This window comes from Pomacea canaliculata, linkage group LG1 (genome assembly GCF_003073045.1).
Source record: "Pomacea canaliculata isolate SZHN2017 linkage group LG1, ASM307304v1, whole genome shotgun sequence".
In the NCBI taxonomy this organism is placed as follows: domain Eukaryota; kingdom Metazoa; phylum Mollusca; class Gastropoda; order Architaenioglossa; family Ampullariidae; genus Pomacea; species Pomacea canaliculata.
The window spans coordinates 33,628,738-33,649,642 of NC_037590.1; the positions used below are offsets into that span (position 1 = coordinate 33,628,738).

Sequence of the window (20,905 nt, forward strand, 5' to 3'; positions counted from 1 at the left end):
TACAAATCTATAAAGCAGACTGAGAAGTAATGATCAAGTAGCAAACAAAATTATTTTAGTGGCTTTATAGCATTTGTTGCAGCAAAATAGCTCACTCGTCAACGATTGTTGACCAAATTTGCGTGAGTTGTGCTCACCCGTCAACCTCAAGCCTGTCACCAAGTAGGTGATCAACCGACCTGTCACCATCCACGTCTTCAGTGAAGAAGATAATATAATGAAAACGAGGCTTGTCTTCCCCTTCCAGTCAAAGTGTCTTTAAAGTCTGCTCACGTAACACAATATTGAAAGTGGATTTTTTTTACTTTCTAAGGATTCACAATAGCTGACATTTTCTGTCGCCCTTGTATTTTAGAAAAGACAAATGTCGGCCTCCAAGTGGTCATTGAGGAGTAGGGAAGACAGATCCGTTGTTTTCTCCATCCCTTAGTCCTTGCAGAAATAAAAATCTTCTTTCGTCTTCTTGAAGGTAGCTTTTTAATTGTTAAGATATATATGAATTATCAAGGTCCGTCGTTGAACATTTTATTCTTAGGCTTGTGTTTTTCTTTGTGTGTACGTGTCCATTCCACCATGATCTGGATGTCTCAAGTACAATAGGGTGGATTATCATGTTCTTTCTGAGTGTGAGTATACGTGGGCGTCTGTGTCACTTTTAAAACTGCATTAAAACTAGAGAGAGAGACAGATGGAGAGATGAAAACTGGTGTGTCCTCAAGTTGATGCGGATGCACAGACATGTAAAACACGTGTACAGAGATGTCTACACAAAACACTTGTACAAACATACATAAATAAGCTACATATAACATTTTGGGTTGAAGTGTTGGACAATTATGGAACTCTCAGAGCGGCCATTACATTAAAAAAAAAAATGAAGCGTTTTGTCATTATCACACCCTGACCATTTTCAATATCAACACAACTACCGTCCCCACGGCCACAACTACTACCATTATCACTACTAACTTTTATAGGGCAATAATACTTCAACATTTTAAGTTAATGTCTTCGAAAGTTTTTTTTTTACCCATTATTGCTATAATTTCGAGCTTTCTTTGTTGCGCAAGTACATTAGAAGATAAATAGATTAAGCACTAGGAACAGACCCACTGTATGAAATTATTATTTGCTTTTTTTTTTTTTTAAAGACTCAACTTTGCTTGAAAAACTTTATAGAAATCAATGCTGAGGACGGTAGGTAAAAGATTGAAAAGGTCTTACCTGAATATCTTCGAAGTTTGTAAAAAGTGACCCCTGTGACGGCATGGTGGAGGCCCTCTTGTCAGCCGTGGCATAGTCCAGGCCCCTTAAAGGAGAAGAATGGGGAGAGTTGTACACAATGCAGGAACCAAAGCTCTTGGCCATGGTGGTTAGTATTAATGCGGGTACTTGTTCACACAGTCGGTGGCGAGTGGTTAGTGTTAAGACGGGTGCTTGTCCACACAGTCAGTGGAACATGGCGGTTAAATGTTTTTCCACACGTAGCATGTCATGGCTACAGTCTGCCTACAACACATGCCTGGCAGTCAGAAGTTTAAAGTGTGGCTACAACACAGGTCTGGAAGGCTCAGCATGCCATAGGTTAGGATTTCATCATGAACTGAGAGGGAGTAGCAACCAAAAAGTCGACCTACAATGCACTTTGTTACTGTTCAAATCAAGAACTATCGTGAACTGGTGGAATAGAGGAAGAGGAGCTTTTGTGGAGCAATTATACTAATAAAACATCAACATGAACAAATAGTTTTGTTCAGCTGCGTGTTCTTTGACTAAAAAATATTCTCTCGATTATGTCCAGAACAACAGGACAGTGCTCTTCTACATTGGAGAACACAGGAACGTGTTAGTCACATATGAGAGTTTCTTTGTGAGAACAGAATCCGTTGACAGGTCCATTTAAGGCTTCAGTATCAGCGATAATAAATGTATAACTGACGTCGTTATCTCCAAGGACAACTGGAGTTCTAGCATAGCAATTGCAAACAACGAGGCTAATGTTTACAGCAAGTGACAAAATCTTTGGCGGAGAAGTTTGTCAGATCGCGAAAAACACAGAGAAGCAAGAAAACATCCTTGGCTTCAGTCAGGAATTATGACGAGCTAGTTGCTATGTCTGGAACACGTGACCTTTCTTTTTCTGTATGTGTGTGTGTGTGTTTACTGGTTCTGAGTGTTCAACGAACAATGAAAACAGCGTTTGGACAAAGTAAACTGGCCATGTGCACCACAAATAGCCAATGGTCTTCATGAGAAGTCTTAACTACGCACATAAAAGCACAGCTCGAAAATCCTCAGCGTGACATTAAACGTGTTACCGAGAGCCAAAAGAGCACTTGAAGAACACGACCACAAGAAACTAAGTGATTGATTTTGGATAAATCACAGGTTTCAGTCTACTTCTAGTTCTGCCGCATGTATCCCAGCCAGACTATACTACTCCGAAGGGAGACAAGAGGTTCCGGATTGCACGACCGACCACGCAAACGGCATAATTTATAAGAAGGTCTGCTCGCAGGATGTAAATACCACAAACTTCCAGTGGCTACAAGCTTCTTGGATGGTAGTGATCACGGCCGCTGTTGCCATTCACGAAGACGGACCTGAGGACCCATGCAATAAGGGGAGAGCACTGGTTCCATGCAAAAGTCGTTCACAGTGATGGTCGTCAGTAGCTTCTCAAAGCAGTGACCATGGTACTTGAATATTGCACATTGTCCGTAGTCGTCCCAGCATAAACCAACACAGCAAACGGTCATCTGAATTGCCACAGGTGGCGCCCTAGCCTCTCCTACTCTTCCCAGCGCATGCGTACTGAAGGCCGGCGGCGCGCGAGGAGGTCTAGGTGGCGGGCAGATACAAGGGTGGGGTGGGGGATGAAGATGGTGGGGTGGAGAGAAGAGTGTGTACGTCTTCAACACAAAGCCATCTCCAAAAAGCCTGCTGCGATGAGGGTAAGTGTCTACGATTCAAGAGGAAAGCAGCAGATCGCCGGCAACTGCGATGATGAACTCACGACGACCACTGTTCGTTCTTCGCAAGAAATCTTACTATTTGGCTTCATATTGCTTAAGACAATCGATTTCTATCCCGTCAGAAAAAAATGCTGACGCCCCTAACTGAATGCTTCTTTATTAACATAACTCCCACATCCTTGATCACAACAGCAGATGGTTAACACGCCAGCTGCCATTTTGGACCGAAAAGAAAAAGAATGGCATATTCACATAAAAGAATAAAAAAAGAAATAAAAGAATAAAACTATAGTTTCGTCAAATGTATTTCATTCCTCATTTTCTGGAATATATGGGGAATTAATTTAAGGATCTCAGTTTATTGCATGCTTGATTGCACTGGCTGCACACCAAGTACTGCATCTTCCACTTTCTCACTCCGAAATAAAAGGAATGCAGCAAGTGATTGCACAAGTAGGACTGACATCTGAAATGAGCTGTCTTAACTGTTGCTGTCATTGAACCGCTCACAGTGCCGACTTTGATCGATGAGCTATTTTGGAATCCCGTTGCTTGATGCTTCGTGGTGTAACTTTGCAACTTTCGGTTTTCTTTTTCTGTAAATGACTATGTTGAAGCTGCGCTACAGAAGAAAATAAAAACATGCCACAACTTTCTCAGTAGACTAAGAGGATCTTTTTTTATTTTGGATTGCCCTCGACACTACCCTTGTGGATTAATAAAGTTGCATTGTATTTTGCTATTGATAGAACTGTGCATTATGTGTATCAATCTCACAGGAATACGAAAAAGTGTAGGATTGTTGACAGGGTCATTCATGGTTCATTTACCCAGCCTGTTATTCTTCCTGAGCTGGGTAGATCAGCTAACCGGAGATAGAGGCTCGTCCAGAAATCATGGGGTTAGGGGTAACTGTGACCTCGGGTTGACCTACTCAAATCGTTTCAGAAGTTGTATCCTCTTCTGATAATTTTCTCCCACTCAGGTATATATGATCGAGATCATGACTGGTTTAGTTTAGCCAAAACGAAGAAGGAATTACTCTAGACCTCGCTAATAATAGAAAATTTGACAGACATAATGGCACAGAACTGGCAAAAGCCGTTTTTCCTGAATCCATAATCTGAGAGGAGAATATGGAGTAAAAGAAAGAAACAAATGAAATTGAACTTTGCAATCAAAATTGTATTAAGACTTTTTCGCTGGTCATTTTTTCTGAAAAAATACCACACTTGATTTTATTATATATATAAAAGGATTTGAAAGGTCTTAGCACAGAGTTCGTATAGAGACAATGTACAAAGCATCACGAAAGACAGAAGATCCCACAAATAAATGTAGCCACAATCACAGGTGTTCTCTTCAAGACAGATTGCGCAATACGTGATCTCGACATTTCTTATCGAAGCAAAGCGAGCAGCTGACTTTATTAATTAAGTCTAGGAAATGTTTGTAGAATCCAACTAGACAGCATGATGAAAGTGGATTCAAAGTCAATAGTTTTTGACCATACATTACATCTGGAACTAAGAACGAAGAAGCGGAAATTAGATACAGTTCAATCAGTGTAATTGTCCTGGAAATAGGTTATATTTATGAACCGTGGGGATGACTCCATCGAGAGGTTATCAAGACATGGAGTTTCCATACATACAGGGCACTGAAGCTGAAAACGGAGGTTGATAGTGGTAACACCACGAAAAGGACCAGTCTAGTCTAGGAATAATACTCTGCATGATTCCTATGGCAGGACACAAAAAGGACATCACATCAGAAACTAAAGCTTAGTCAGTGGTGACCCTACAACCAGGTACATCAAGAACAACACCAAAGCACGGAAGCTGTCATAGGGGTAGTTTCGTCCTCATCTTATACTTGATCGAGAAATATCATTGGTCAAATTGATTAAAATCGTATCTTCTTGCTTAATTTTAGTTTTTTGTTGTTGATTATGATGTTTCCCTCATGACCCAAAAAAAGCAAGCGGAATGACATCCTTTATCAGGAATTCCCAAGAGGCCGGTTGGTTAGTTAACTTCATCTCATCAGTGGCTCATAAATCGGGAATTAGTTTGCCTATCCATGTATCATAACCAGCTGGTTCCCTACCAAAGTTAAGACAAGCTTATTCATGTGTAAATTGCCGATATCTAAGAATATAATGAGCCCAGGACTCAATGAGGCAGCTAAATAAGTCGGTGTACACTATGAAGACATAGGGAGAGAGGTCTTGGTGCCAGCAGACTTGCTCACCTGCTCATTCACATTACCTAACATCGCCATCACGTTTGAAGTCAAAGAAGAAATGATGTCAGGGACAAGTAAAGAACAAATACAGGCCATGCATCCCTCCAGGTAAAGACAGCACGCAGACAGTTAAAGGTCCAGTGGGAGTAGGGAGAACTTACATTCTTTTTATGAAAGCAGCTCAGTGCCAGGCTCTTTTTCCCAAATGTGGGTGAATACCTCTCTGTTTCATTGAAATACCCGGTAAACTTCCCATGCACATGAACACAGAAGTCATGATTGTGCATAGATACGTTTACATTATGAAGTATATGGGGGGATGTTCGGGAAATAAAATGTGTTAATGAAAATCTCTGCAAGCGAATACGATAAAAACTGATAGAACCATGCTAAAGCGATCACCATATCGCTGGTACATACCAATCCCATTTCGATATATCAGCGTTCACTTTCTCCTGGTTGTAGGTAGGTAGCAGACGTAAAATGCAACAGACAAAAAGCAATATAAGACAAAATGTCGCATTTTCAGTTGATCTACGAAAGACAGGGACGAGATAAACGATGTTTTGTCGTCAAACAATTCCATGTGAGAGGCCTGTCATACAATATCGGAAAGAAAAATAAACACTATCTCTTATGAGACAAGAAAGGGGTTCCTTTCCTAACAGGTGCAAAATTTATTACAAAGCGGGTAGATTAAAACGTGAACGCATTCCGATTCCACGCTGGCATGCTTACCATACTTACCCCAGAATGCGATTTAGAATGATTCTAGTTTACTCCCGGAAAACAGACTTTTTGGCTCACCGCCTGTACTCCCAATTTCTTATCTTCGCTACTTGCTACACATAATTCATCTTTGGATGGTTTTCGGCATAAATGAGTCAGGGTGGGGGTGAAGATACCGGTGTGAATTTAACAGCCAAAATACCAGGATACCGGGAATTGAGATGAAGGTTAGTAGGTGGCTGGTAAGAAAAAGAGACGGAAAATATAGTAAAATTGATAAAAAAAATAAAAATAAAAAAAGCGGATGGACATCAAGAAGCTGAGACAGATGTACCGGAGGTCCAGAAGAAGACCTTAACATCGTCGTAGGAGGAAATGTCCCAGCACAGCCTCGCACCCCAGTAGTCACACCCAGACCCGTAGACACTCCAGCGACCTGTATTTTTTGCTGTCGTCGTCGTTGTGAGATTAATGGTTATTGCCGACGAGGGAAATAAAATTCCTGCGCCTTCTTTTGACGTTGCTGACGTAACACTCGCGAGCCTGCGAACGCCAGCGAGAGCGCGCGTGGGAGTGAATGGCAACGCCAGCAGAGAGACTGGTTAGACCGGCCAAACTAGGGTTCATTACTACTGGGGTGATAAAACTGCTTGACATTCGTCACACTTTCTTGTTAAGTGTTCCCTGGCTTTTGTTGTGTGAAAGAGATAGTATGAATCCATTAACAGTTTTCTGTCGAACATACTATCTGCGTGATCTTGGGAAAAAAATAATAATAAAAATAATAATAAAAATGATTGAAAAGAAAACCTAGAACAAGAAGAAGAAAAGTCAATCATCTATCTCATTTACAAGCTCGTATAACCGAATCCACAGACGCATGAACTCTGTAACCATAACTTAACTAGTCGTTGGTTCTGGAAAACTGGTCTCCTGCAACCAGTCTAGCATCTCCCCCCTTTCCCTCCCAAACCCCCAAAATTAGTGTTTTTCTACAACAACCGTTTTCAGTTGTTACATCGGGAATGAAAAATGTAAAATTTCTTGCGCAGCCTGATCATCACAGATTTAAAAGCGAAGGAGAAGAGGGGAAACTGTAGTCTTTGTAAATCCTTAACTTCCTCGGGATGAAAGTCGGGGGAGGAAAGTATGTTTGTGCTTGCAAATGCGTTTGGGCGTTTGTGTGTGGGTGTGTGTGGGTGTGTGGGTGTGTGGGTGTGTGGGGGAGTAAAGAGAGTCTTACTATTTTCTTTGCTTCCCAAAAGAATGCAGCAGTTCATTTATAAGCCGGCATGGTCAGCCTCTCGATGAAAACGGATGCTGGCGGCCATTACTAAGTGTTGTCCCAATAGAGACGGGAAGTCATGTCTAGGAAAGTACACTTGCTGATCTGGTCATGATCATCGATCCACAAACACCAGACTGCAGTCAGAGGTGCCCACTCATCTAAGATGCATCGCCCTCCTTCCTGCTGGGGCGCGAACGTGTGCAAACCCAGACACACAGAAACACAAACACATACAGGAACACACACACACATACACACAGAGGAACACACATATACACACAGGAACACACACTTGCACACACATAATGAAAGATTGAGAGAAAGGAAGAAAAGATGGAAAGAAGGAAAGATTGCAAAAAGAAAAAAAAACCAACTAACCAAGGCAGAAAGGTTAGAGTGACAGAGAGAAGCATTTTCTCCAAGTGAAATATGTTTCTTTCATTCACTTGCCCGTGTTTACTGGATCTCTTCAGAGAATTGTTCGCCACAGATTTTTGCGTCTCTGACAGAACTGGACCTTATCTCAGGTCCCATCCTCCCATTCCCCTTTTCTTCCTTCTTCCCCCCATTCCCCTTTTCATCGGGATGATTCTAAATCGGGTTTAACCTGGGTCAGCCTTGAGGAAGAGGCTTTCACAACGGTTAGCCTTACATTTTCTGACAAGCGTCCGATGTCAGGGGGCGTCTAGACACCAGCTTTGTACAAAACAGTCGCCAAATCCTATCGTTCATACATGGAGCACTCTCATCATCAGAATCAAGCAAACCCTCTTGGTGAAACTCCCGCAAATCGAAAGGAAAATCAGACGCGAGTTGGATGTGAATACAGCTACAAACAATCACCCTCTTACTGTAGTCTTCACAGTAGCCACCGTCGATGTGCACTCAAAAAAAAAGAGAGAAATATTAGTGAGAAATCGGTTAATAATTAGGTTTATTCGTCATGGTCTTTAGTTGGCTGACTTAGACGAATAGCACTCATTGGTGAATGTCTATAATCAGCATCCTTTTGATCGCATGTCAGTGGACGACCATCACTTGAAGATGACCTGTCTGAATTTTTCTCCCCCCAAAAAAATCTTTAAATAATTGGCGATGTTGACGTGGCCTAGTTGAACTAACAAGACGAAAAGAAAGACAGATAAGCCATCAGCTGCATTTCAAGTAGCAAACCGCAGCTTCTCAGTTCGAGGCTCGTTACAGGTACAGAACAGAGAGGTGTGCAAGCCCTGGGTAGAAGCTAATGAAGGAGCTGTGCAGGTGATGCGAGTTATCTGAACTTCTGCTGTCCTTCCCCCCCAACAGTTCTCCCCCTTGCGTTCCAGAAAATTACTGCGCGAAGTCGAGGCCAGGGCGCTGGCTGCCAAGATAATGGCGCAGCACACCACGCGCAGGTTATCGTCTGTGGATGCCCTCGGTCCCCACCCGTCTACCCTCCCAGCCACGCTGAAAGGACATATATTCACGCTCGTGGTAGAGATCTGAGAGGATTCAACGGCAGTAAACTTTAATGCAATTTTCTTCGCACCGTTGGTAAATAAAGACCCGATCGGGTGTTGGGGGGACTGGGGGCTGAAAATTGCCGATAAACTCCAGCTCTCAGGGCTCAGGAGAAATTGGGAGGGAGGAACAGGTTGGGTTGAGTGGGAGTTGGAGGATGAGGGCTGTACGAGGGCGGCATTTTGTGAAAGAGAAGGAAAAACGAAGAAACGATGATTTCGGGGGACGGAAGAGACAGCAGAGATGTTCTTTCTACGGAGTTTGCCTCTGATTTTATGAAGCTAGCGCCGTTTATCCCTTTTCATTATCTTTTTTTCTTTCTTTCAGTATTTTTTTCTTCCGTGATTTTAACTTTTTCTGTTCACTGCTTTCTGTCTCACTGGGTCTTGTCTTTAATGGAGAAACCAGCCAGCCGGTCTTTCAAACGGAAACTCTGTTGGCCTTAGAAGAAAAAAGTTTTTTTTTTCTCCACTTTTTAATGTCGGATCTTAATGTCAGAAGTCCGCTAACATTCAGAAGATATTGTTTTAAAATTTACTCTAAGTGCGTCTCTTTATTGAGTGCTTTCCTGTATAACTACTGTCTTACAGGAGGAAGATGTCTACAGGCTACAAGGACTTTGTTGTCCCATCGTCCCATGCAATTAATGTTGGAAAACATCTACAGGTTACAAGGACTGTGAAGTCCCATCGTCCCATGCAGTTAACAGAGAGACGAGAGCATGGAAGAGGTTACCCTTATTTCATCACTATTTCTACTCTTCTACTCTTCCCTGATATTTTCATATTGTGATAGCCAGCCTTACCAGGAGATTGTATGCAACTCTTCTATCCGATTTCTGTGCTGACTGTCCTCTTTAAGGATTCCTCGCTCCGCACTGCAATAAAAACCGGGACTTATGTAATGAGAAATAGGTATCAAATGATCCAGACAAAACTAGAAAAAATGAATACACACTTTTGCAGACGGCACGAACTGATATTTGTTAGATTTGTTCGTATTATTTGAAACTATTTTACATGGTGTGAAATCTTCAGAAGTCTTATGGGAAATAAATAAGAGAAAAAAATGAAGGAAAATGAAAGTGCGTGAGTGAAGGAGATTAAGTGAGTAATGATGATAAGAATGGATAACAATGATAATGATTTGTTTAAAGGACGAGCAGAGCGTATTTTTCTGACGATTGAGTAAACTAAGAGCAAGATAATGCTTCCACAAGTTCCGGTGAACACACCCCTTTCATTCTCTAAATACACGCCAACCAACAATCAAGCGCAGAAAAAAGTCAGTAACACAGACGTCACAGTTGTACATGCATGTGACTATGTTGTGAAGGCCGCAGCCAATGGGAAAGCTTGACCTATACATCAATAAGGCGTATCTGTGCACAAATGTGACGTCACGATTTTGAGCTACATCTGTGAATGGGGATGTTAGTATCTGCACTAATCTTTACTCAATCATCAGCAAAAAGTATGCATACCACCATCTTTTAGCGAAAAACCATTACGGTCTGGTCCATTCATAGATATAAAAATGAATTCAATTTGAAAATTAACAAATATTAATGTTAAAAAATAAATAAAACTTTTAAAAATGAAATGATGCCTTTTCGTCTATTTTCCCGTCTTCTTTCCTTTTAAACTATTTTCAGTAATACGTATTCTCGGTTCCACAATTCTGCAGACTCTCTCAAAGTCATGAAACAAGCAGTTACTTAAATGTCATAAAGAATTACCAGTTCATACATTGATTTTATGGCTTTAATAGGTTTCTGAAAGGAAGGGTTAGTAAGTAAAGGAGAAGTAAGTAGAATAAGGACAAGAGGGAGTAACCAGCAACAGTCTGGTACCAGCACGATGCTGCCATGCTGCAATAGCATCCTCACGTCAATGGAAATGTCAGTCACCTGATCCATCGCACAGATTAACTCACGACCACGTGAGGACGAGGGAGGGAGGGTTCTAAGGGAGGACGGGGAGAAGATAGGGGAGAAGGAAGTAGAGGAGCCAGGCACGAGGAGAGAACAACGCCAGGTGTTTCCGAGATAACTTCACCGATAATCCGAGTGTGAAGAAAGATGTGTAAATGTCACTGCAGGACCTGATAATACTTGTCTGGAGAAAGAGGAAATAATCGGTAATTTTAAATGAAACATAGTATTCAAAAACTTTACTGGCAAGTTGGTAAAAAAAAGTAATTTGTCGCTGATGGACTTTCACGATGTTTGTCTCCAAGATGAGAAAAAATTAGAGTTATTCTATCCTCTAGGCAATCGTTCTAGAGGAAAGGGCGACGGCGAACTGACGCGACAGGGAGGTAACACAGACGCTCCGAAAATGATGAAGTCAAAGCAGAAATCAATATTTATTTGTTTTCCAAATAATGATTTGAAACAGCCGAGGTGTTCGTAATTATTTCAAAAATTATTACTAAACCTAAATATAACTCTCTTCCTTGGTTTAGAGCAGCGGTTCTCAACCTGTGGGTCGCGACCCCCTGGGGGGTCGCGACGTGCCTACAAGGGGGTCGCGAAGGTGGTCATTTTTTAAAAAAAGTTTCTTATACTGGTATTAGTGAAATTAGTTTACATTGTGTAACCGAGTGGTGCGGGGGCTCAAACTCCAAATCTCTTCTTCCTATTCAAGTACACTGTCTCGGCAATGCAGTGACTTCTCACTTCCAAAACTCAAAACACAATCCCCCTCTAAACAATTAAGTCTCCAATCTCCCTCCTCTCACCTTTTGCCCTCTCTCTCTCCCCCAATCTCTCATCGCTGACTACCCTCTCCCTCTCCAGTCACACCTCTCTCTTTGTTTTTAAACATCTAAAAGGCACGCATTCAGGAAACGTCCATCATTCACACCCTTTCATTCGCACGTGCTCAGTCCTAGTACTCTAGGTCCCTGACAGAAGGCCATGACCAGACAATGCGCTGCGACTGGATAAAGACAGCAGTTTTAATCAAAATTTTGGATGCAAGTACACGTGTTTGTCCTGAAGAAGATAGCCATGGATAAATTTGTGCTGCGAAAAGGAACTGATTGCGGTGGTTTTTTGAAAAGAAAAAGTGAAGAAACGAGCGATGTGCAAGTTTTGGGTGCTGGAGCCGATGAAAAACCAGAAAGGCCTGCTACGAAAGTAAGAAGGTATGACAATGAATACTTGAAAACTGGTTTTACAAACATTATTGTTGATGGTAAAGAACGGCCACAGTGTGTTGTTTGCCTCGCAATATTAGCTCCAGAGAGTATGAAGCCAAACAAACTACGGCGCCATTTGGAAACTCAGCATGCGGAATTAGCTTGCAAACCTCTCGAATTTTTTGAAAGAAAATTGCAAGAATACAAAAGAGCCAAAAAAACATTTGTCTCACATACATCAATTCCTAAGAAAGCTTTGATGGCTTCGTATCAAGTTTCCTATCGCATTGCTCAAAACAAAAAAGCACATACGATCGGAGAGTCATTAATATTGCCTGCAGCAATGGACATTGTACGGACCATGATAGGAGAAGATGCTGCTACGCAACTGCAAGCCATTCCTTTGTCAAATGACACAGTTCGCCGAAGAATAACTGAGATATCTGAAGACGTGTCTGATCAGTTGATCAGTCGTATAAAAAGCAAAAATTTTGCTTTGCAGTTAGATGAAGCTACTGACACTGCAGGTGACTCACATTTGATTGCTTACATTCGTTACGTGTGGGAAAATACTCTTCTGGAAGACTTTTTATTTTGCAAGAAAATTGAACGCAGAGCAACAGCCCAAGATTTTTTTGGGATTGTCGATGACTTCCTTAAGGACCAAGGCATTTCCTGGAGTTCCTGCGTCGGCTTGTGCACAGATGGCGCCCCTGCAATGGCTGGAAAGAAACAAGGGTTGCAATCTCTTATTAAAAAGGTTGCTCCAGATGTAGTTTGGACTCACTGCATGATCCACCGTGAAGTTCTAGCTTCCAAAGATTTGAGTGTTGAGTTGAACACAGTGCTAACAGATGTCATAAAAATGGTGAACTTTGTAAAGAACAGTTCTGCCAGATCTCGAATGTTTTCTCTTATATGTCAAGACATGGGAGCCGACTATGACACCTTGCTCTATTACTGCGAATCAAGGTGGTTGTCGCGTGGAAAAGCTCTCGCAAGAGTCTTTGAATTGCGGGAAGAATTGTGGGTGTTTCTGAAGGAGAACTCTTTCAACAAGGCTGACCTGCTTAAGAACGACCGATGGCTGCTGCTAATGGCATATTTATCTGACATATTTGAGAAGCTGAACGTTGTGAATACTTCTATGCAAGGGAAGGACACCACCATATTACAAACAACTGACAATATGAATGCTTTCGTCCGAAAAATTTCGTTGTGGACGCAAAAGATACGCCAAGAAAATATTTTTGATATGTTTCCGTGCTTGTGTAAGTGCAAGGCTGACAACTTGAATCTTGATCAGGTGAAGAATGTAATTATTGCCCATCTAAACGGACTGCAAGAAAGGTTTCAGCATTATTTCGCTGAAATTGATGTGACTAAATACGATTGGATTGGTAATCCATTTCTGGCTGATCCTAGCACAAGCGGGTTGTCCACGCAAGAAGAAGAGCAGCTCATCGACCTTTCGAGTGACCAATCCCTGAAAATGGTCTTCCAAACAACACCAGTGCCAACATTCTGGATTAGCATCAACGGTGATTATCCTCTCCTTTCTGAGAAAGCAATGAAAGTTCTGCTGCCATTTTCAACTTCATATATGTGTGAGCAAGGATTTTCAGCATTGGCAGCACTGAAGTCGAAATACAGAAATCGTGTGGACGCAGAGGCTGAGCTGCGAATAGCAGTGGGTACGAACATCGCACACAGGTTCGCTTCTCTATGCAACAGCAAGCAGGCTCAACCTTCTCATTAATCAAAGTGAGTGTCCAATAAAATAATATTTATTAGCTTTAGTAAAATTTCATTAACAGTTATACTTCTTGCAGATACGAACTTTGTTCTTCCGTTGTTGAATTGCATTGATTTCCTCGACGCGGCGTTCTAGGTTAGCTAAAGCTCCCCCCCCCCACCCGCTCTTCCACCGACCTAGCCGGCTAAGGGGGGTCGCGGACGTACCGGTGTTCGTCAGGGGGGTCGCCACATGTAAAAGGTTGAGAACCGCTGGTTTAGAGTAATAAAATTGTTAAAAAATGCAGAAGAGGGATGTAAAATGAACTTTGAAGATGACATAAAATCTGAAAACTTCTTTTCTTTACAGCCAAAACCTTCCAGACGGAAGCATGAGAAAGAAGAAATAGCCCTCAACAGTAAGAAACCTGCAGTGTACAAAGTCTCCACTTTTCCTGCTCATCCCATTTTATGAAATAGGGTGCTCAAGTCTGAAAGGGGAATCATCCAAGGAAGGGCGAGACAACCCTTGCTATCGCTTTGCCCGTTTGGACGAAAGGCAGGGATCAAAGTTCTAGTCAAGATGTAAAGCTTCTACGACACGACGCAGGAAAATTCATCTTCAAAAAGTAAATTCACTGTGAGTAATGCTAGGAAAGCGCCATTCCAATCTGTGATGAATTCGGAAATAAAAAGTAGAACCTGTGAAAAACTGCGCAGCCTCGATGTAGCTGAAAGGGCAGAGGGAGGTAATGGGATTGCGTCTATCTGTCCAATCATCGCTCCTACGTGCCTGTGTCGGTTATTGAAGAAAGCGTCAGCTCCGACTACTCCCGATCATCATTCAAAGGGGAGGTAACCGACGGGTCAGGTTGTCCCGCTTGGCGCAGTACATTTTTGCTTGGGACGAGTTTTCCCCGAGATGTCGATCAGCTCACCATAAGCGTCGACCCCAACAACATAAAATTAAATTTTCTTCCTGCCCAGAGACTTCTCGTGGCTTTCGTCAGGAGATCGATTTACCTGCGCGTCTAAATCCGTCGTTTGTCGAGATCCGTTGCGATCTCATAACCTCGTTATAATTCCGTGTTGCAAGTCCGCTTGATCGGCGAGGACCCCGGTGCTAAGTAATATAGTTATGACAACATGACATCGATTGATCACTGCAGCCCATAGATCGATACAGGAATCCCGCGATACCAGATACATCGCATGTAAAGCTCTGTGGGGAACTGACTATCGAGCTGGTAGCTCGCAGACTGAAGTCTCTTCCAGTTTAAAAAAAAAAAAAAAACAGAAGGAAGTTTATCTCTTGTATTTAAGCCAAGTTCAAGTGCAGCAGCATATCTTATCACATCAAAAGGACATTAATACAATCCGCTTCCTGTCAGAACTAAATTACAACAAGCGTATCCCAGGAGGTGGACATTAAAACCATAGTAATGTCAAAATGAATTAAATGATAAGATTAAACATATGAAATAAAAAGTAAATCTTATATAAAAAAAATTTTCAATGTTACCTGATCTAAAAATATTTTAAACAAGATCCTTAAAAATACTTAAAATAAGAAAAAACAACAATAAAAAACATAAACAGAAAACTCCTTAAAAATACTTAAAAATAAGAAAAAAATCAATAAAAACACAAACAGAAAACTCTTTAAAAATACTTAAAAATAAGAAAAAACAATAAAAACATAAACAGAAAACTCCTTAAAATACTTAAAAATAAGAAAAAGCAACAATAAAAAACACAAACAGAAAACCCTTTAAAAATACTTAAAAATAAGAAAAAACAACAATAAAAAAACATAAACAGAAAACTCCTTAAAAACACTTAAAAATAAGAAAAAACATCAATAAAAACACAAACAGAAAACTCTTTAAAAATACTTAAAAAATAAGAAAAAACAACAATAAAAACATAAACAGAAAACTCCTTAAAAATACTTAAAAATAAGAAAAAACAATAAAAAACACAAACAGAAAACCCTTTAAAAATACTTAAAAATAAGAAAAACAACAATAAAAACATAAACAGAAAATTCTTTAAAAATACTTAAAAATAAGAAAAAACAACAATAAAAAACATAAACAGAAAACAACTCCCAACCAAACCTCTACAGGAACAAACAGACTTCTACCTGACAACCTACAAACCATCTAGCCATTCCAATCTGAAATGTCTGAGCACCTGAACAGAGATGTAATCGTGAACACAAAGTTTGTGCGGAATTCGAGTTGAACTTATCTTACACAACTAGCAGCTCACCAAATTCTCACGAGAAATAATGGTCTGCTGAATGTCAAAACAAACCGGCTTTTCTTTATTCATTATTTCACCAAAGCATGCTGGTCTTGATTCCATTAGCTAATGTCAACTCTTTGTGAAGGTCAATATTGTACAGAGGCAAATGTTTAAATGTATTGTGTGGTGTCTTGAGTGCTAACATAACGGGCAGACAAACGTTTCGCAATAATCCTTAAGACAACACTATCAACGGCTTTTTGTCTCGAAAAACCTCACCTCGTTCGTTATCCTTAATCTCCACCTTCATCAACATCTCCACTTTCGAAAACAAGTGAAAGAAACCCGTTCTTGTAATGCAGATCGTCATTTCTGCATGTCAAGTTTTCAAATATTTCAATAAAAAAACAGTTGGTTAGTCTTTAGCTGCAGTTCAGTTCCACGCAGGAACAATATTTTACAGAGGGCTACAGAGTTTGGTTAAAAGATTACATGCTTCCAGAACAATGGTTGGAGCTGGTACTTTTTTGGTTCTAAATTTAGATAGGTAGATGATATTCTCTTCAGTACACTCATTTGAATAGAAATTCTACAGTTCGGAATGGTCACGTGATTCAACAAGTCCTACCCATGACGTCATTGCACGCACGGATATATAGGTCTGTAACTGCTGATCCTTCCAACGCCGATGGATGCTGTGAGGTAACTACGCTTCTTTCAACGAATATTGTTTTCTGACAATTGTGTTTTGAAAATCTCTGTTTTTATACAATTGGAACTCGATCAACTTTAGACATGTTTATACTTTGGAAGCGCAGGGTACAGTCGCCGAGCTTGTTATCTCCCGCTAAGAACTTGACCTTTTCGAGGACTTCTGAAAAGGGCTTAAAGGACAGTGAGTGTCAAAATTATCACAAAAATTGTTTAAATAGCTTTCGACTTCCACACAGAAAAATTAATCTAAGTTCGTGATCTCATACAATTTTTGAAAGGCATACAACTGCAAGTAAGAAATAAAAAGTGTTATGTTTCGGAGAGCTAACAACATGAAGTTAGTATTTTGTTCAAGAATTGATAACTAGCAATGAGCTTTTAAAGTATTAAGTGTATTGATATATTTTGGACTCTTCAGACATTTTCACGACCATAGCAAGTCAAAGAAATAGGTAAAAAATTTTACATTCGTTTTTTTTCCCTGTACAACAGAGACGGTATTGGAAAACAAAATTCCCTCCACTGCATACTGCCCAATCATATTTACCTACTCAATATAAAGTTCATCCCTAATTCAATAATGTCACAACAGATGTCTACAGTATCTTGTTGGAATCAGCTTTGTCGTTTTATTTGCCATCCTTTCTCTTCAATATTATGCATGTGTATTAAAAAGCCACTGTAGCATGAAAAGCGATGAAATTTTATACTTTATTGAACAGTCCAATCATAGACCTCTAGATTGCATATGGGGAACGGACAACACATGGTAATAACTGGCTGAGTGGACACTCTGATCATTCATTTATTATCTTCCCAGAACGATACAGACGATATGTCACATTGTGTTGTACTGTTTGCAGTTTGTGTATGCTCGCACGAGAAAGAATTTTTTTTTAATTTCGAAACCAGCATAGAGCCTTGGTATGATGCAGTGTAAAAATTCTTTGTAGATTTGCTGTTATTATTATTGTTATTCACCGCAACACCATGTATGAAAACTTTTTAGTTCATCTCAAAATAAACATTTTCTTACTCTGAGGAAAAAAGTTCTTTTCCGCTCATTATATGCAAACCTTTAATGGAGATTCTAGACTCCGCAAACAAAGAGTTCAGATTGGTGACATTATGTTTGAACATATATACTAATAGGCAGTCAGCTCTCCCAACTTACAACGCTTAGGTATACATACGCCACACATCTGACCTTCTGAGGAGGTCAATGAGTTGTAGGTTTGAATCATGCAAACGTCACCTCAGTTATCTCTCCTGAAAGCTGACGTCACTATCAGTGCTAACCCCTCGCAAGACTCCACACCTTGCCACATCATGCATGTCAGGAGCAACAGGCGAGAAGAGACCAAGGCAAGCCCAGAAAGGAGGAGGAAGACTGCCGAGGATTTCAATAATCTCTCCTCTCTCGTGAAAGCTTCTCTGCAGGCTGCTTGTTCGCATCGCCCCCCGGATCACATTTAGCTGTCGTCATTAAGGGTCATCAATCTGTCGCCGGGGGTGTGATGAATGACGGCAAGCACCGTGACAAGCCGGCCCCCTAACCGTTAAAGATCTCTGCGTCTCGTCTACACTCCACACGTAGCTGCTCGCCGTTGAGCCACGTATTGTTTTACGTCCGGTGTGTAGCTTCCTACGTCAATCACTTCTCTTTCTTAAGACCATTCTTAATCAGGCAAAGTGCCGAAGCGTCAAACCTTTGACATCCCTTTGAATTGGCAAATGTATTGGCAATGGACTTGGTAAACAAGTTTGGGCCTAACGCATGAAACTCGAATGATCTTCACACATATCTTTGCCGTACTTGGTCAAACATTTGGCGATATTTTCCCTGTTAAGAAGAGTTTTTTTTTTAGGTAAACATTTAGCCTTTATAACCAGGGTGACCTAGAAATTACATCTTACTGTCAGTTGTGCCTTAGTCATCACACATTCTCTGTGGTTCAAATCTCTCATCATTGTCTTCTGTCTTTAAAACAGTGATTAATTAATTATCCTTTTTAATCCTGTCTTCTACACATGCCTTTTGCACCAACGCTATTTTAAGAAATATGTGAATTTCTCAAGTATTATACACAATGTTTATTATGTGCGCAAAAAGTAATTTTGTTTACCCACTTCTTGTCTTCTTTTTAGTGATGAGTCGAAAATCAACTTTTTTCCCCTTATGTTAAAAAAAAGTCAGATAATGAAGGGGATATCGATTTGCTACAAAGATTTCAGTCAACTCCCCTCCCCCAGTCTCTTCCCGTTACTGTCAGAAAAATATTTAAATACATTTTGCATCTCACACGAGGACTAAACCTGTCGAGCCTAATTACAAAGCTGTCACAAAGAATTCCTGCAACAGGCAGAACTGTCCCTAGGTGTATGCCTTGCTTGCCGAAATAAATTTCGATTGGTTGGTTTCGAGAAACCTGTGAGGAATAAAACCCATTACCATACAAACGGGAAGAGCTTTTATCAGAATATCATGCACACTTCAATAAGCACTGTTGTGCTAAAGGTGTATTCTATTTCTCTCAAACACACACACACGCACGCACGCACGCACAGGAATGGAAGATCTGTCCAGGAGCCAGAGCTGTTATAAACAAAGAACAAAGATCCAAAAACATAGAATTCCTTTTCTACAAACTTATTTACCCATAGTATGTCTAAAAATACAAGGCAGTATAAAACTATAAGCAGCATTATCTTAATCTTAATCAGGAAGGGCCGGTGGAAATGAAAATTCTAGTGTGTTGGAGTAAAAAACTGGCTCCTGTTTCAGTAACACCTGTACAACAAATTAGACAAAGCAAGACTTGTTCATACCAGCGAAAGGAAGAAAAAAGAGCTTATGTATGAGCCATGTCGTCAGTTGAATCTGATATTGAAGTCGGACAAGAAAATCAGATGAACATGCCACACAATTATTCTGATTGAAACGATCTTGGTATTCAGTTCAGAAATCCATGATGATGAACTTTTCTGCACGCGACAGATTGAGGGAATAGTTGAATGGGAATTCATCTCAAAACGGAATGAAAGACCTAGTGATATGACTTTAAGAATGCCATTGATAGGGAACTCCATGGTGAAGGAAAGCAAACAGAGCATCCTACATGAGAGTTCAGCACCAAAGGCGTGGTTCAGAATAAAAACGTGAAGAGCTTCATAACTATTAGTAACCATGTATCAGGAACTTGGCAGACTATTGAGAGTGGCGCTCACCTTAGTGAATTATTCTAGTATATGATTTTTTTTTTAAACTCATGATTTTGAGTTCTTTTATTTAAGGACCGAACAATCTTGACTGTGTTGGTGGGAAATCAGACTATGGACTACAATTAAAAACAAATTAACAACAAGAAATAAAAAACAAAACAAAATTAGACGTCAGACAGAAAGAAGACATCAGACTAAAAGTTAAGCGTCACGCCTAAAGAAACCAGACAATCAAAAAAAAAAAAAAGTCAAACTAAAATAAAATTCAGAACAGAAAACTAGTCAGAAAAAAAGCGTCAGACAAAATAAAAGAAAATGTCAGACGAAAGAAAAAAAAAAAAAACCACGTCAGACAGAAGCACGGGATACAAATGTCTCAGAAAAAAATGTGAGGCAAACGTGATGAAGCCACTTTGTCAAATAAAAAGGAAACACATTGACTTAAGGGCAGGCGCTTAGGAAAGAAAATAGAGAAATATCACTACAGCAGCAAGAGATGTAGTCCAGGTTCTTTGTTCACCTCAAACTTCCGCCATTGGAGATTAGGGCGCGTGCTCTTCAGATACAAGTGAAACAGCTGTGTGCGAATGGTTTGTGGACGGCAGCACAGAAACTGTGTGTTGCATCACTGATTCTACTCCAGTGAGTATACGACAGCCTTTTTAACCTATGCTTGTCAACATTAACCATATATTTTATTAATAGAATGATATCAATATCAATAATATCAATAGTATCAGTTTAAAGGCTGGTGGTCATCGAACAGGAACACGACTGTCACGTTAAATGCTTTCAGTCCGTTTTGGAAACAAAAAAGTTGACCAAAATTAGAAGATTACAAAAAGAAACAAAGAAAAAGATAGTGACCTACCGTTTGCATGACAAGTTCTACACTGAAAATGCGACACAGGTGTAAGAATATCATCCATGCGTACAGACCCACACAACAAGGTGAGGCTGAGTGAGGATGTGCTCGCACTTCGTACAACACCGTCTCCACACTTCCATCAGGGTGAGCTCAGCATGAACGACATAATATCCACAAGGAACCTGGTGAATTCTTAATGATGGCGGCTACACTCACAGATCGTCCGTGTAATCC

General features: G+C 40.4%; 1 protein-coding gene across 4 annotated transcripts in view; it reads right to left on the minus strand.

The window, feature by feature from the left end:
- The window catches only part of LOC112560375 (short transient receptor potential channel 3-like), a 127,735-nt gene that overhangs the window by 61,346 nt on the left and 45,484 nt on the right, over positions 1-20,905 (minus strand). For 2 of the 4 annotated variants that reach the window (XM_025232233.1, XM_025232242.1), the window contains exons 2-3: positions 9,545-9,616; positions 1,225-1,309 (exon numbers count right to left, since the gene is read on the minus strand). In XM_025232233.1, coding sequence (XP_025088018.1) covers positions 1,225-1,309; positions 9,545-9,616 — 157 coding nt within the window. Of the gene's footprint in view, positions 1-1,224; positions 1,310-5,642; positions 5,678-9,544; positions 9,617-20,905 lie in introns of all 4 variants that reach the window. The other 2 variants (XM_025232258.1, XM_025232248.1) reach the window with 2 other exon arrangements.